Raw genomic sequence first — 17,276 nt, forward strand, 5'->3', positions numbered from 1 at the left:
ACTTAATTTCTGGGGTCCAATCAAATGCAGTTTTTCCTGTTCCCATATTCAAGACTCACAATCTTACAGCCAAAATCAAACTGAGTCCCTTGAAGGGAGGTGTAATCTCCCATCAAAAGTTGGGGGGGGGGATTCAGCAGCAGGTGCCTCTTCTCTCAGTTTCAATCTGTGATTTTCTTTGGTTCTCTAGGTCATATCCATTTGTTTCTTTCACTGTATGTTCTCAGCCATGGGGGAAATAGCTCAGTCTGCCCAACTTCTGATATCTGACAGGTACAAATTCACCCCTAGGCTCTTCACCTAACGATGGCCATGGCAAAGCATCTCTGAGGAGAGGAGGGTGTAGGGAGAAAGAGAGGACACACTCCCCAAATGCAATAAAGTCATAAAACAGAAATTATAAGAGAAGTACAGAAAATAGGCAGAGATAATGAGAGAGATAATTAAAGGCAGCAACAGGGACACAGAAAGAGAGGAGGGGATGGAGGGATTCAGAGACTGAGATACAGAGGAAAAGGTATTTTTGTGACGTAGAACTGGGGAAATCTAGAGAGACAAGGAGATAGAGATGCTTAAGCCTAGAAGGACAGAGAATGAGAGTGGACAGTGTACAAGAAATTAATAAAACAGAAATCAAGATGGTATAGAAAGTAGGGCATAGATGAAATGAAGACAGCAAAGGGAAGAGTGAGAGAGGGAGGGAGGGGGAAAGGGACAAAGGAGAAAGGGAAGGGAGGGAGAGAAGGGGGAAAGAGAAGGAAGGAGAGAAAAGGAGGGAAGAGAGGGAAGGAGAGAAGGAGGGAAAGGGAGAAGAAAGGAGGAAGAGAGAAGGAGGAAGGGAAGGAAAGAGGAGAATGAAGGGAAAAGAGAGAGAAGGAGGGAAAGGAAAACAGGAGAGAGAGAGAGAAGAGAGAGGAAAGGAAGGAAAGAGAGGGACAGGGAAGGAAACAGAAGGAGAAGCAAGGAGAAAGAGAGACGGGAGGGGAGAGAGACAGAGAGAGAGAGCAGATGACCTGGCTGGGCTTAGCATTGTGTGTCTGGCAAACAGAAAGCCCGATTTACCACAAAAGGGGTAAAAAAAAGATAATGCATTCATTGGACTGTGAATTCACCTCTGAGTCTTCTGGACACTTAGAGACAGACCGAATCTCTTTATCCTCTAAGTGGAGAACTCCTTCCAGCCTTCAGTCATTACAAATGCACTTTATTACTCCTTGTCGTCTAGACTGCCTCGTCTCCTGGCCCCCCACCCTCCACAGCAAGAGGCTCCGTGGCTGGAGACCAGAAAACTGTCCCACTAACACTCCACTTAAGCAAGGCCAAGGGCCTTGGGCAGGGCTCCAAGCTTAGATCTATGCCCCTGTAAGGAGAAGATGAAGGAAAACCACCAATCTGCCACACAACAGTAGGAGGGAGGGCTGTTGGCAGATAGTAGAGAAGTTCCAACCTGCCTGTCAGGGAGGCAATGCCATACACCAAAACCTGAGCAGGTATGGATTGTGCCTCTAGGTTGGCTCTGAATGCCCTGGATTTCTTTGATCCTGGAGTGGTGAACCTGACTGACGCGGCTTTATGTCTGCACTTGGGAGACCCAGAAGAAATAAAGCTGGGAATGAGCACCAGAATTGGCCGCAGAGGACCAGGGCTCAAATCTTCACTCTGTCACTTCCTAGCTTTCTAAATACGTCAAATACAGGTCTTAGACTAGATGATGTCAAAGGGCACAGGTACAAATTCACCCCCAGGCTTTTCACCTAAAGATAGCCACCGCAAAGCACGTCTGAAGAAAGGAGGGTTTCAAGAAAAAGAAAGGACACGATCATTCAGAATAAGGACACTTTGCCTCTCTGCCCTGGTACACAACTGTATTGCTCCCTCTGGAAAGGAACACAGGCTTATCTATGGACTATACTCCGAACTGCCCTTCCTAGTTCTGGTAGGCTCCCACATCATTCAGTCATACTGAAAATAACAGATTTCATGGCTGGTTCCGGTCATATGGTGGCTCACCCAATGAAAGGAATCATGGATTTCGTACGATCAGAGAACAATGTGCCACGTCACTTAAAAGACAGTTTCTGGCACATTCTTTTCTTTAGACTCTCAGATGACTATGTTTGTAGCATGTAACTCCAAGACTTCCAGTGAAGGGTAGTCAAGGGTCAGTTCCGCTCTACCCTGGCATCAGGACAAATGTGTCAATTGGCATCTGGAGGAGGGGACTCAACTAGGTGAACTGTTACTTGGGCCTCTAGCTACTTTCCCACTTTTGGGTTCCTTTTCCTGAATGGATTACCAAACAAACCTCAAAGCCTTAAAATAAATATGTCTAGGCTTGGACTTTATGAGTTCAAGAGGTTCATCAGACACATTCCAGGGTGGAGCTGACAAGTGGCCAAAGGAATTGTTTGGATATCCAGGAGGATGATCAGAAATTGTTTGGACAGTGCAGAAGCAAGGTGAAATGCAGTCATCCCAGAAACTACAGTATGTTCTGATGAGACTTAAGTAACAGCCTCCCAAAAGATTATAACAGTAGTTATAAGTTATATTACTGAATCCTGTTTTAAGACATTCTGTCAGGGGCAGATAGGTGGTGAAGTAGATAGAGCTCTGGCTCTGGAGTCAGGAGGACCTGAATTCAAATTCAGCCTTAGACACTTACTAGCTGTGTGACCCTGGGCAAGTCAATTAATTCCAATTGCCTCCAAAAAAAATTAAATCAATAAACATTCTCTTTTTGTGTCCCTTATCATTTCTTTTGCGTGTAGAAAAACAAATACCTGTCACACTTATTTTAAATAGTGCATTGGGTACCTTTTTTCTCTTCCTCCCTGGTTGGGAAGAACGAGATGAACCTAAATCTAATCCATAAATAACTGGGGTGGGAGTTTGATCAACCAAAAAAATATAAAAGAAGGGAACTTAACCCCTTCCCCCCATCAAAGGCTTGGTTCCTCCAGAACTGAGTCCAGTTTGAAATTTGTGGATAGGTCTGAAGCAGAGGCACCCTAAGGACAGAAACTGGGCACACTAAGCAGTGGTTCTCACTGGTAGACATTGAAGATGCTAGAATGGGAGGCCACCAGGCTGAAGGTGGACACAGCATCCCCCCCCAAGACACTGTTTCCTTTGGATATTTCCCAAATAGCCCTGGATCCAAAGCCACTGGTCAGGCAGATGGGGTGGCCCAGAAGCTCATTCAAAGGATTCTGGGTCAGTACACTCCCTTTTGCTCAAATAATCACCACATTACTTTTCTAATGAAGGTTTGCTTTCTTGTTCACTGTGTGCCAGTCTCAGGCAGTGGAGTACTATGGAAAAGACCTGAGTGTGAATTCTAGCTCTGACACAAGCAACATGACCTTTTTGCTGCCTCATCAATCAGTCACCAAACATCATGGGAAGGTTGACTCTGTGCCTACCACCATGCCAGTTATTTAGGATTGTTTCATTTTTCTTTTTGTAGCCTCAGTGACTGACAGAGTGGGCACATAGATGGCACTTAGTCATAAGTCAATAATAATAATATAATTTAACAGTATAATTATAAAACAATATCTAATATACTATTATACTATATAAATTATATAGTATAATATTATAATATATACATTACATATAGTATAATATTGATTTATAAATTATGATACACTATGTAAATTATACAATAATAATAGCTAACATTTATATAGCACTTACTATGTGCCAGACTCTTTACAGTTATTAATCCTTTGATTCTCACAACTACCCTGGGAGGTAGGTGCTATTACTGTCCTCTCCCTTTTTTTTAACAAATGAGGAAACTGAGGCAAACTCGAGGTTAAGTGATTTGCCCAGGGTCACACAGTTAGTAAATATTTGTGGTCGGATTTGAACTCAGGTCTTCCGGAATCCTGGCACCATGGTCTATCCACTTTGCCCTGTCCCCAAGGCACAATACTAAGCATTAGTACTGCAAAAAGAGGCGAAAAGACAGTCCCAGGGGCTTAATCAGGGTTTGTGGATTGAATGATTCAACAAAACAAAAGTGAAATAGCCCCTGCCCTCAAGAAGCTTACATCCTATTGGAGGGGCCAGCATATACACATAGAAGTATACACAAAATCTAGACAAGGTATTCCTTCCTAGGGTTATTTCAAGGGAGTACTTTGTCAGAAGTATAAGGTGAGATTGCTCTCGGCATCTCTTGTTTCCCAATCTATAAATTGAGAAGAGGGATCTCCATTCTCTCCCCAGTTCTAAAGAAGAGATAAGGGCTTTTGAAATGCAAGGAAGCATTTTCACGATTATTCCACTTTCCCTTCTCTTTCTACCAGAACTGGTAGAGTCCCAGTTGAAACTGAATCAACTGGGAAACCATTATTCCCCTCTTAGCCCAGAGGGAATTCTGGGTCCTCTAGGACAGGAATTTCCTTTTGTCTCTTTTTGTATCCCGAGAACTTAGTCTACTGTCTGGCACACAGTAGCTGCTTAATCAATGCTTGTTAACTGACTGAAGGACTCCAGGGGTGGGGAATCTGTGACCTTGGAGGCCATATGTGGCCCTCTAGGTCCTCAAGGGCAGCGCTTTGACTGACAAATCAGGGGATTTGTCGAAGGGCTACACTTGAGGACCTAAATGGCCAGAGGTTCCCGACACTTGAACTAGACTCTCATTGCAACGCAGGTCACAAAATGAGACGGGGGAAGAATCTTGTTTTTTAGGAAAAGGAGAGAGGGAGGAAAGAAGGGGGTCATAAATGTTTGACTTTGGAAGGATCATCTTTACCTTACCTTTTGGCTCAGAAAACAAGTGTATGATTTTAACGGCAAAAGTAATCCCTGTTAAACAGCAAACTGGGCAGAGGAGAATAACCAGGTTACCCCAATGCATCACTGGCTATTAAGTGTCCTGCATCCCCTGAAAATACAGAGGAGGTGAGAGGAGAGCAAGAAAGAAGAAGGGGAAAGGGAGAGAGAGAGAGAGAGAGAGAGAGAGAGAGAGAGAGAGAGAGAGAGAGAGAGAGAGAGAGAGGAAAGGGGAGGGAGGAGAGAAAGAGAGACAGAGACAGAGAGGGTGGAAGGGGGAGGGAGGAGAGAGAGACACACACACACACAGAGACGGAGAAACACACATCCCAGTAGATGGAATGTCAGGCGTGGGACAGGTCTTAGAACATAACAAGGCAGAGCTGAGAGTTTGGAATAGAGAATGTCAGAGTTGGAAAGGGCTTTAGAATGTCAGCGAGGAGAGGTCTTAGAACAGAGAAGGCAAGAGTTGGGACAAAGAATGTTAGAACGAGTAGAGATGTTAGAAAATATAGAATGTCAGAGTTGGGAGGGCCCTCAGAACAGGGAATGTCAGAGCTGAGAGGGGTCTTAGAGATCAACTACAGAGTTGAGAAAATTTGGGTTTGAATCCTGCTTGCCTGTGATAATTCCTAGTTGTATGACTCTAGACAAATGACTTAACCTCTCTGTGCCTCAATTTCCTTTTCTCTACAGATGTGAATATCTGTAGTACTGATTATCTAAGGGATGTTATTGAGTCCCCAGTGAAATAATCTAAGTAAAAGGTTTTGTAAACCTTCAAGCCTATGTAAATGCCAGCTCTTATGTCTCCAGTGAAAATACCATAAGATCATAGAATATGAGCTACAAGGGACCTCAGGGACCCTCTAGTCCAACCCACTCATTTTAAAGATGAAAATACTGGCTCTCTAGAGCTGGAAGAAATCTCAGAAAGCATGCCTAGGCCAACTTCCTCATCTTACAGATGAGGAAACTGAGGCCCAGAGAATGGGTAGTGACTCCAAGGCCCCACAAGGAAGAAGCAGCCAAGACCTGATTCCAATCAGGTCCACGGCCTCCAAATCCAGGACTTTCCTGCACACTACACTAGCCTCTTATCTTTAGAAGTAAAAATCTGCAAGGCACAAATGAGAGAATAGTGGAGATAGATGTGAAAGCCAACTCATCTTGAAAAATAAAAGAGCAGTGCAGCGAGACATTTGACAGAATCCCAGACTTAGATATGGAAGGGTCCAGAGATCACCAAGTCCTGTGCCTTTGTTGGAAGAAAACAGGGACCAGAAAGGGAAAGTAAATGGCAAAAGTCAAGATTTGAACTCAGGTCCTCTGACTCCAAATTCAATGACCTTTTTGCCCTTTCCCCAGTAAATCATGCTGTTCTCTCCATTACCTCCAAAGAGCCAGGCATGAATCTCTTTCCATTGTAATTTCAAGGATCCCAAGGCTGAGTTCGGAAAATGCAGAAGAGGTGGGGGGAGAGCAAGAAAGGAGAAGGGGAAAGGGGGAGAAAGACAGAGACAGAGAGGGAGAGATGGAAGGGGAGAGAAGAGAGAAAGAGAGACAGAGGGAGTGGAAGGGGAAGGGAGGAAAGAGACACACAGAGAGAGAGAAACAGACAGACAGAGAGAAAAAGTGAGGGAGAAGAGAGAGAGGAAGGGGAAGGGAGGGGGAAGGAAGGAAAAAAGGAAGGCAAAGAGAGAGGGAAAAGAAGGGGAAGAGAAGAGAAAGAAGGAAGAAGGATGGGAAAAGGGAAAGGAAGAGGGAGAGGGTAAGAGAAGGGTGAGAAAGGGAAAGAGGGGAAAAGAAGGAGATCAGAGGAAGGAGGAGAGAGAGAAAGAGAGAAAGAGGAAGAGGAGAGAAGGAAAGGGAAGGTGGCAGAAAGAGGGAGGAGAGTATGAAGGGGAAGGGGAGGAAGGCAGAGAAAGAGAAAAGGGAAGAGGAAGACGGAAGATGAAGAAAGGGGAAAAAGAGATGGAGGACGTTAACAGAAGGGATAAGAAAGGGAGAAGAGGAGAGGGGGAAGAGAAAAGAGCAGGGGGAGGAAGAAAGGGGGCTTTCACAGGCTGAGGAGGAGATGGAGAGGAAAGGAAGGAAGCAAAAAGGGAAGGGGAGAAGGGGAGATAGAGGGTAAGGAGGAGGGAAAGAGGGTATATTGAACTAGAATCCATTCAAGTGGTGACATGGTGAGATAAAGACCCTCCCTTTCCTGGAGCCTTGTACAGATTTCGGACATATTTAGAGGCTCTTTGAGGGAGAAAAAACTAAAACTAGGAAGCCTTTTCATTGGCTTCCAGAGAAAGTGTTGCGTAACCAGCCCGCGGTCCCCAGCGCACTGGAGCGGACAGTCTGGGGCTCAGGGAGATTTCGGTCTCCAGCAGAGGGCTGGAGAGGGACCAGAGGTGGGGGCTGGGGGGCATTGGGAGAGGGGCTGGGGGGCTCGGGAGCGGCCTCTGGCCAGGTGTTTCTTCCTCACCCCAGGGCCTGCTAGCCAGGAAGAAGGAAGGATAGACTGAAGGAGGCTGGGGAACTGGAGGGAAGAGGAGGGAAGGATGGAGAGACGAGAAAACAAGCTGCCTGCACACAAATCCCGAGGAGGGGAGGAAGCCGCGGCTAGGGGGAGGGGCTCGGAGGCTCAGCCTGCGAAATTAAAATGCAAAAGGAGACCGAGCAGCGCTAGGACTCCAGCAGCTGGTGCTCAAGGTATCAACAGCTGGATCCGTGGGCGCTTCTGCTTCCGGAAACAGCAACCATTTTGCTCCACTTTTGGAGTGGGTGGAGAGGATGGGGAGTCAGGGGCCAGCCTTGAAAGGTGACCAGAACCATTCCAGACACTCAATCCCTCCTCTCCTTCTCCTCTCCGTGCTCCCTGGTCGCCGGACGCAGGAGGCAGCAGATAGGGTTTGCAGGACCACACCTCCCTCTATTCATCCCCTACAGGCACTACGTTTCTATCTACCACCTCTGGAGACCTGAAGAAAATTGTCATTAGTAGCAATAATCACTAATGTTACTGGGACAATTCACGTTTATTTAAGTCCTTACACAGCCCTGGGCTGCAACTGCTAGAATGGTTCCCATTTTACAGTTTGGGAACTTCTTGAGGCTCAGAGATGGAGAGAGTGATTTGCCCCCAAGGCACCAAGCTGGCCAGGGACGGGGCTGGGATTCAACCCAGCTTTTTGCCCACTGGAACAGGGCAGGAGAGGGACAGAGAAGATTCCAAAAGCGACAACTCTTTCAGGATCCCCAGGGAGGAGAGGAAAAGAGAGAGGAGGAGGAGGGAAGAGGGAGGAAGATGAGGGGAGAGGGAAAGAAGGAGGAAAAAAAGAAAAGAGAGAAAGGAGGAAGAGAGGAAAGATAAGGGGGAGGAAAGAGAAAGGAGAGGAGAAAGGGAGGAGGGTGATGAGGAGGATCAAGACAGATGACATTTAGCACTCTAAAGTATGAACAGAGCTTTATATCCATGATCTCATTCAATCTTCCCGTTAGCCCTGTGAGGTCAGTGCTCACACTCTGTGTGTGGGGTGTGTGTGTGTGTGTGTGTGTGTGTGTGTGTGTGTGTGTGTGTGTGTGTGTGTGTGTGTGTGTGTGTGTACAGGGGCCGGGGCAGGGGGGGAGGGTTGAGAGTGGGGAGAGAGCCTGGGAAATGAAGGCTCTGGATTCAAAGGATGTGGGTTCATAATCCTACTTGCTACACTACTGGGGTGACTTTAGGTAAATCATTTCTCCTCTTTTGGTCTCAGTTTTCTTATCTATAAAAAAAAGAGTGTGAAACTAGAGACCTCATTAGTAGAGTTTTCTGGAAGAGAGTAGCATTTGAGTCACTCTGAGTCCCAGAGAAAGGAAGAGACTGCTCCAAGGTCACACAAGGGAATGTTCAGAAGAAGAGCTAGGATTTGAACCTGGGTCTTCAGGTTTCAAATCTAGCATTCTTTCCAAAGCTGCCTAAGAAAACTACTCTCATATGGGTGAGTCATTCAATGCTCTACCCAACATCCTCCTGTCACTTACTAGGCTGTGACCATGAACAAGTCTACAGATCTATGTTTTCCTTATCTATAAAATGAGGGGGATGGACTAAGTGCTAGTAATCTCTAAGGTTCCTTTCAGCAGAATTTGGGGGTGAATGGAGAGAGAGAGCACCCTATCCCTTTGACTTCCCTCCAGCCTCATCCAGAACCTATATGGAACCTAGTCCAACCTAGTCCAGAACCTATATGGAATGGGAGTCCCCAGCCCCTTGCTTTTCCCCTTACGGTTTGACTGCTCACAAGGTTTGAGGGGGGTGGAAATCCACAACTCCATTCCTGAGGAGATGGACCTCCCCATCTACGATGCGATGCGGCAGACACCCTACAGTAGCCTCGGGCTGTCCTATTAATGACTTGGGTAATGCAAAACCCTCTGTGCCTTGAAGGCATTTCCAGTCTCTGTTATTTGTCCCAGTTAGAGCATGAGGTCCTCGAGAGCAGGGATTGTCAAGTTTCACTATAGCTATCTCCCACTCATAGCACGGTGCTTGATACCTAGTGAGCATTTAATAAATCTTTTTCATTCATTCATTCAGAGTTGTGACCCAGATTCAATAATCATCAAGCTCTGCCTTAAGGATAGCCAGTGGGATTCCAGGACTGTTTGGTCAGGGTAAACGGCATGGGGATGGGAATGAGGAGAGAACATAAATATAGAAGAGTCCTTCTGTCTCCCAACAGAAAGAGCTGCCTAGGGAACACTTAAGGTTAAAATATATTGGGGAGACTTATAGTCTTCCCTGGGGGCCAGCCTGAAGAGGAGGCATCAGCAGTTGCTGCATTGCAGTACAGATCCTTGCAGACCTTCCTGGACAAGGGTTCACAAAGAAAGCTGCACATGAGGGGAATGGATGGTGTAGGTGTGGGTCTTGATGCAAGGATGGCTCTGTGGCTGGCCAGGATAGGTCAGAGACCAGAATCTAGAATTCAGGAGCAAGCCTCCTGACTCCTACACCAGAGCATCCTTCCAACCCCTATATTCAGAGGCCAACATGGTCAGCCTGTGGCTCTGTAATGGCAAGCAAAGTAGGATCTTTTGCTGCTTTTGTTTTAGTATAATCAAGTGCCTCTGACTGAATCTTGCCTTTATCAACCAAGAGTCTTTACTAGGAGTAAAGTACAGAAACAAGAGTTGTTTTTTTTTTTAACTAGAAACAAGTGTATGTATTTGTACTGTTAATTATTTTAATGTGATTAAAGATCTTCCCCATCCATTAATGGACCTGGGAAGATTTGTAGGAAGGCTCACACCTTTTGTTAATTTTCTAATGAGATACTAGTTCTCAAGGGTTATGATGCCCTCTGGCTCTAAAAAATGTATAACTACTCTGAGGAAAGGTTTTATTTTGGGGCTTAGTTTTTGGAAGAAGCTTTGTGTGCCAGACAAGACTCTGGGTAGCTGCTAAGCAGCCCTCCTGGCTTTGAAAATCCAGACGTTGGTGCTTCCCTCTCTGGTAGCTATGTATGTATGTAATGGTCAGACAGTTGGTTCTGTCTGTTGATCTATGATGTTATACATTGCTTATGTCAGACAATTGAAAGCATGTCTGTTGATTTTGATTCCTCTGTATTTCCTCTGAAGTTCAGGGTGCTAACTTTTTCCCCTGAACTAGGTGAATGACACAGGTGCTTGTTTAAAGTGATTGTTGACCCCTCAAAAGTTGCCTTTCCTTTTAGAAAAGCAGATCAAAGAACCTGTGATAGCAGGCCCCCCTGTATATGTTGGGGTGCTTACTGATACTGGCTCCTGACTCCTATACCAGAGCTTCCTTCTAGCCTCTATATTCAGAGGTCAACATGGTCAGCCTGTGGCTCAGTCAGAATTCTTCTACAACATCCCCAATAAATGGGCATCCAGTCTCTACACAAGACCTTAAATGAAGAAGCTACCCTATACTCCTTCTATCATGGTGAAATCTGCTTCTGGGCAACAGTAATTTTAGTTCTTCCCTCAGGGGCCAAGCAGAACAATCAATCAACACTGATTAATCACCTACTATGTGCCCAGCACTGGGATAAGCCCTGGAGATACAAAAAGAGGCAAGAGATAGTCCCTACCCTACAATCTAATTAGAGAAGACAAGCAAGCAAATATATACAAAGCAAGCTCTATACAGGACAAATGGAAAATAATGAACAGGGAGAAGGCATTTGAATTAAGAGGGACTGGGGAAGATTTTTGGTAAAAGAGGGATTTTAGTTGAGACTTAAAGGAAGAACATATCTCACCCCTCCCTCATCCTAAGAGTCTCCAACTTATCACTGTCCTTCCACCTTATAGGACACCCAGACTAAACATAACATTAAAGATAAGGTCTGATCAAGACAGAGGACAGTGTCCAACATCATCCTCAGACTAAGGGGCTGTATATAATAGTCCCTGTATTCTTTTCTAAATATTTTAAATCCACTAACTCAGCCTTGTAAAGGGGAAAGAGCTCTGACTTTGAAATCAGAAGACCTGGATTCAAACCCTGCCAATGACATTTATCAAGTGAGTGACCTTGGAAAAATCACTCAACTTCCTCAGAACTCAGTTTTCTCACAGACTTTAAGGTCCCTCTTCTAGTCCAAGTTCTATGAATCATATGAGAAAAGTGAGGCCAAGAAAGGGGAACTAAATCTCCCAGGGTCAAACAGTTAAGTCTAAAATCCAATTCTCCAGCCTTCCAATTTTTTGTGCTTCCAACACAAAGTAACCTGCCTTTTCATTAATTTAACTAATTATTTCATATTGATATAGACAAAGAGACAAGAGCAACACAGGTGGCCAGAGCCTGCCTGGATCAGCCATCTTTTATATCCCTGGTCCCCAGTTCCTTTCTCAACCCGCACCAAGGGACCATATTTGTACCTCTTTCTTTCTCCGTTTTACTTTAGATGTCTTGTTCTCCTTGAGTTTCTTGGATTTCTTCTTCTTGGGAACACACACTGGTTCCTCAGGATAGAATTCTTCCAGGCCTTCAAGGCCCCCATCCTCTTCTTCTGGAGGCAACCAAAAGACAGGGGTGTTACTCAGGCCCTTCGAGGAGTAAGGAGAAAGCCCTAGGAAGGGGTGTGGATGGGTCAGGAATTAGCCATTACCTCTAAAAGCAAATTCACATTTCCCTCCTACCTTTCCATGCTTCCCCTCCAACACCTCCCCCCTCATAGCCCATCTGCTTCTCTCCCAGTTCTACCCAGACCCAGACTCTTTCCCCTTCTCCCAACTCAACAAACACATCCTAAATTCATTTTATGTGCCCAAACACATAGGCGGCAGGAATACAGAGATAAAAACAAAAAATAAGCGCCAGGGTTCAAGATGTCTACTGAGGTCTCCAACATGCTTTTTAAAGAGATCTCCCTTCTGGGCTAAGCAGAGTTAAACAAAAGAAGCAGATATGCCAGATGAAAGAAGTCCAGATACCTCACCTTACCAATATGTTCTTGCCCAAATTTATTTACATGCCAATAGCCAAAGAGGATTTGGAAAGTGAAATGGGCTTTATCACTCCAGTCTCCACCCAACTCCTGCATGAGTTTTGGGGGGGTGCAAGTTCCCTCACATTCAAATGTTAAACAGGACTGATAAGGGATTTTTCTAACCTTAAGTCAGATAGTTGTCTGGAACCACCAGGGGACAAAGAAATAGTTAAAAGAATAGAATTAATCTTATCTTGGGATCACTTTTTTGGGGGGGAGGTGGTTCCTAGCGATGGTATCTCATGACCATTTCATTAAAAAAGTTTCAGCATAACCTAGCCAAGAAGACTTTCTAGACACTAAACCTTAGTGGATGAAAGCAGAGAGCCCAGAAATTGACCCTGAAGAGATGAGACTCAGAAAATGATGAGAACAGCTCAGCAACCAATGAGAAAGACCAATGAAGGTGACATGATACCTAATGCAAAATAGGAATGAAATTCTGAGGAGCTAAGAAGAAAGAAAAGGGCAATGACATCACTAGAGAATGTCAGCAATTCTACAGCATCAGGGCCCCCCACACACACACCTGCAGCATGTTTCTCCCTACATAGATCTGCCCTCCATGGGTATAACATAAACATAAGAGTTTCTGATACATCAGTTAATCAACAAACATTTATTAAAGCACCTACTAGATATGTCAGGCACCATGCTAAATGCTGGAGATACAAATGGAAAGAAAAAAAAGAAAGTCCCTGACCTCAAGGAGTTTATAATCTAATGAAGGAAGATAATTTACAAAAAGAATGAGGGGAGGACAGGTGCAGCTGCAGAGGCATGGTGGGAAAATCAGAAAAGTCCCAAAGTAGTGCAGCCAGGGGAGAAATGAGGACAGGAACAAGGAAATGTGAGTTTCTTTATTGTAAAATTTTAAAATGTGAATTTTTTAATTGCAAATAAAGAAATGTGAATAAAGGTACACATACTCATACTTGTTCCCTACATATATACCCTCCACGCATGTTCCCATAGTCAAACATATTCTTCGTGTGTGTACCTTTTCCCAATGGTGGTGTGGTAACCTCTGAAAAAACCTCTGAAAAAAGAATACCTCATGAGTGCAGGGCGGGGGGGAGAATCTTTTCCTGTCATCTTATTTACTGTATATTGTTTGATTAATCTCTTACTTTGAAGTAATGTCCTCTCTTATTTGCTGGTAAAAGGAATCACATCGGTGGGGGCTCTGAGCTATGGCCTTGAGTGGGTACTGACCCACTGACTCCCCAAAAAGGTTATTTTTATAAGGACCCACATGTGAGGGGTTGTTCTAGCTACTACAGGTAAACAAATACAAGGTAATTTGAGGATGGAGAGAGAGCAACAACTGAGTAGATTAAGAAAGACTTTTGAGTCTTTCTGCTCTGAGCCTTGAAAGATATTTAAGATTCAGAGTAGAGGTGAGAAAGCAGTGCATCCTGGGAGTGCAAAGCACTTGTTTGAAGATCCAGAGATAAAAGGGAGTGGGAACAGGAATGAGGACAGTTGAGTGCATGAGGAGGAGTAATGGGAGATAAGCCTAGAAGGCAAGCCAGAGCCAAATTGTGAAGTTTTTAACTGCTATAAAGATTGTGAAATCTTTATTTTATTCTGGGGTCAATGTGGAGTCACTGAAGATTCTTGAGCTAATGACTGGCAATATATTTTAGGAAAATTATGTTGGCATTTAACCTCTAACCCCAGTTGCCTTTCTTTTCACACCACTCCCAATAAACATTCTCTCCATTTCTTAACTGCCTATCACCATTCCCTTAAGATCATAGATTTATGGACAAAGGGACCTTAGGGGCCATCTGGTTCAACCCTCTCCTTTTACAGATGAAGAAACTGAGGTCCAAGGAGGTTGAAATGATTTGCCTAAGGTCACAAAGTGGTGGGATTTGAACCCAGACCCTTTGGTTTTATGGTCAGTATTCTTTCCACTGTGCTGTTTCCCTAGACTCTGACAGAAACCTCTAGACTCAGTGACCCCAACCCCACATCTACTGACTTACCACGGTGGCCTTAAGGAAGCTCATACTATCAATCAAGCGCTATTTCTTGAGCACAGGCAGTAGACCTGGCAAGGTACGTTTTCAGACCTGGGCTGGGCTTTACAGAAAACACAGCTGAGGCCACAATAGAACTAACTCATATTTCTATCAGGCTTTAAGAGGCTTACTAATCACTTTCTTCACTAGAAAGCTACCTAAGAAGTAGATAATTTAATTATCCTTCCCCAATTATATGTAATATAACAGCAGCTAACATTTAAATAATTCTTTACAAATATTATATTAGTTGTTCCTCACAGAAACCCTGGGAGATAGATAACTTCTATTATTGTCCCCACTTTATGGATGTGGAAACTGAGGCGAATAATGGTTAAGTAACTTGTCTATGGTCACGTAGCCAGCCAATGTGTGAAGTATGATTTGAATTTGGGTCTTCCTGTCTCCAAATTCAACTCTCTATCACTACGCCATCTAATATGACTCTTCTTTTAATGAAAATTCTCCTGGGTGGCTTTAGCTGCCCAAAGTGGTGAGATGGTAGAGCTGCTATTCAGTGGGACTCTCCCAGGGAGCCTGGAACTGAGCACAGATATTGCATGAGGCTGTGATAAGAAGAAGGAGGAAAAGGAGGAAGATGAGGAAGAGGAGGACAAGGGGAAAGAAGAAGATGATGGTGAATGAAGATAATGATGAAGATATGGATGGTCCTTATAGAGAGAATCTGCAATGTTAGGAAACTGCTCACTGGGATTTTCTTGAAGATCAAAAAACTGTGCCAAATCTGCCCCAGGCAGAGGAGTTCCTTTGTCCAGAAGGGAGATGAGGGAGGATAGCTTTAGTTTTCTTATCTGTAAAGTGGGGGTGTATGTGTTTGTCCTTCGTTGACAAAGAAGACCATGCCATCGGAGAAATGATGACATGACTTGCACTTGACTTTGTTTTGAGTGAGTAAGGGCTGTGCAGGTCACCAGCCTCACTTCTCCTCCATAGCCATCTGAATCCAGTGACCAGATATTATCAGGATGACATGATATGATCCAGGATGAGGCAATTGGGGTTAAGTGACTTGCCCAAGGTCACACAGCTAGTGAGTGTCAAGTGTCTGAGGTGAGATTTGAACTCAGGTCCTCCTGACTCCTGCACTGGTGCTCTATCCACTGCACCACCTAGGTGCCCCAAAGTGAGGATAATGATAGAACCTACCACACCTGATTGTGTGGAGGATCAAAGGAGATAACATATGTATAGCACTTTGCAAACCCTAGAGTGTTCTATAAATGTAGTTATTATTATTATCTAGTTGTAAAGGCCAACCCCTGAGCCTGATTCACTAGGAGACAGAGCTAGTGATAGTCCTATGGACTCAGGATTGAGACTCTCGGGCAGTTGGGCGGAGGGTGCTGAATGGACAGCACTCTCAGGATCATTCATCCAGTGTTCAGTCTAACATACAGGAAAGGGGCTATACATCAGAATATCGAGTGTGTGATGTGTACCTAATCCAAGAACTGTATTTGCCCAACTATATGCCACCCTGACACTAAGATGGAACATGGTACAGGGGAGGGAGAACTGGATCCGAAGTCAAAACACATGGATTCTAAACCTATCTCTCTCATTACCTGTGAGACTCAATGTCTTCATTTGTAAAATGATGGGGGTTGGACCAGATGGCTTCTGAGGTCCCTTGCAGTTCAAGGGCTATAATCTAACTCATTCTATGTGTTATGTATTGGGTCAAAGGATCATAGGGACAATGTAGTACCATGACTTTGGAGTCTAAATACATCAGGTTGGATTCTAGATCTGCCACTTACTACCTATATGACCTTGGGGTGAGTCCCTTGACCTCTTGCTGCCTCAGTTTCCTCATCTGTAAAATGAGGGACTTGGATGGGATGATCTCAGAAATATTTTTCAGTTCTAAATCTATGATCCCATGATAATTCTGTAATTTTCCTAGTGTACAGGTCGGACCCATCCCAACCCCATAAACTACAATCTCATGATTTCCTCACTGATTCCTGAGAATCAAAGATAAACTCCTCTGTTTAACTTATGCCTAAAGCTCTTCACATCCTGACCCTGTCCTATTTTCCTAGTCTTCATCTAACACATCACTGCCTTCTATGATTCAATCACATTGACCTATTTGTTGTTCATCATACATTATACATATGTGTCTCCCAAGTCCACGACTTTGCACTGGCTATCCCAGAATGCCCTCCCCTCCTCCCTGACTACTTTAAGAATCCTTGGTTTCCTTCAAGACACAGATTAAATGCTACCCTTTGCAGAAGGCCTTTTCAGGTACCCCCATCTCCCAAGTACTAAGGTCTCCCCCCTGTTATCTTACGTTTACTTTGTATGTATCTCACATAACAAGGGTCCAAAGGTCCAAGGTTTGTCATGTGGAGATGACTAGCATATACAGAAAGTTCCTTCATCGGAGAAGATTACCACTAATAGGGCAACCTGTTAACCCCTGGCCTGATTCTTCTAAGTATTCAGAGTTCCCCAAGACTGAACCCAATTCAGACAATAGGCACTGATTCAGAGAAGAGGGTTCCCTTAAAATAAGAGAGTGAGGAGAAAAGAAGGAAGGAAGGGTCAAAAAACCCACACAAGGTCGTATAGGTAGTAAGGAGAAAGAAAGAAAGAAAGAAAGAAAGAAAGAAAGAAAGAAAGAAAGAAAGAAAGAAAGAAAGAAAGAAAGAAAGAAAGAAAGAAAGAAAGAAAGAAAGAAAGAAAGAAAGAAAGAAAGGAAGGAAGGAAGGAAGGAAGGAAGGAAGGAAGGAAGGAAGGAAGGAAGGAAGGAAGGAAGGAAGGAAGAAAGAAAGAAAGAAAGAAAGAAAGAAAGAAAGAAAGAAAGAAAGAAAGAAAGAAAGAAAGAAAGAAAGAAAGAAAGAAAGAAGGAAGGAAACAAAGAAACAAAGAAACAAAGAAAGAAAGAAACAAAGAAACGAAGAAACAAAGAAAGGAAGGAAGGAAG

At 44.2% G+C, this 17,276-nt stretch overlaps 1 protein-coding gene across 9 annotated transcripts in view; it reads right to left on the minus strand.

The window, feature by feature from the left end:
• Positions 1-17,276, minus strand: part of CHD5 (chromodomain helicase DNA binding protein 5) — a 146,577-nt gene that overhangs the window by 95,377 nt on the left and 33,924 nt on the right. For 8 of the 9 annotated variants that reach the window (XM_072608709.1, XM_072608708.1, XM_072608703.1 and 5 more), the window contains exon 2: positions 11,680-11,870. In XM_072608709.1, the coding sequence (XP_072464810.1) occupies positions 11,680-11,870 (191 nt within the window). The remainder of the gene's footprint in view (positions 1-11,679; positions 11,871-17,276) is intronic. The other variant, XM_072608706.1, reaches the window with a different exon arrangement.

The sequence above is a fragment of the Notamacropus eugenii genome, chromosome 5 (assembly GCF_028372415.1).
Source record: "Notamacropus eugenii isolate mMacEug1 chromosome 5, mMacEug1.pri_v2, whole genome shotgun sequence".
In the NCBI taxonomy this organism is placed as follows: domain Eukaryota; kingdom Metazoa; phylum Chordata; class Mammalia; order Diprotodontia; family Macropodidae; genus Notamacropus; species Notamacropus eugenii.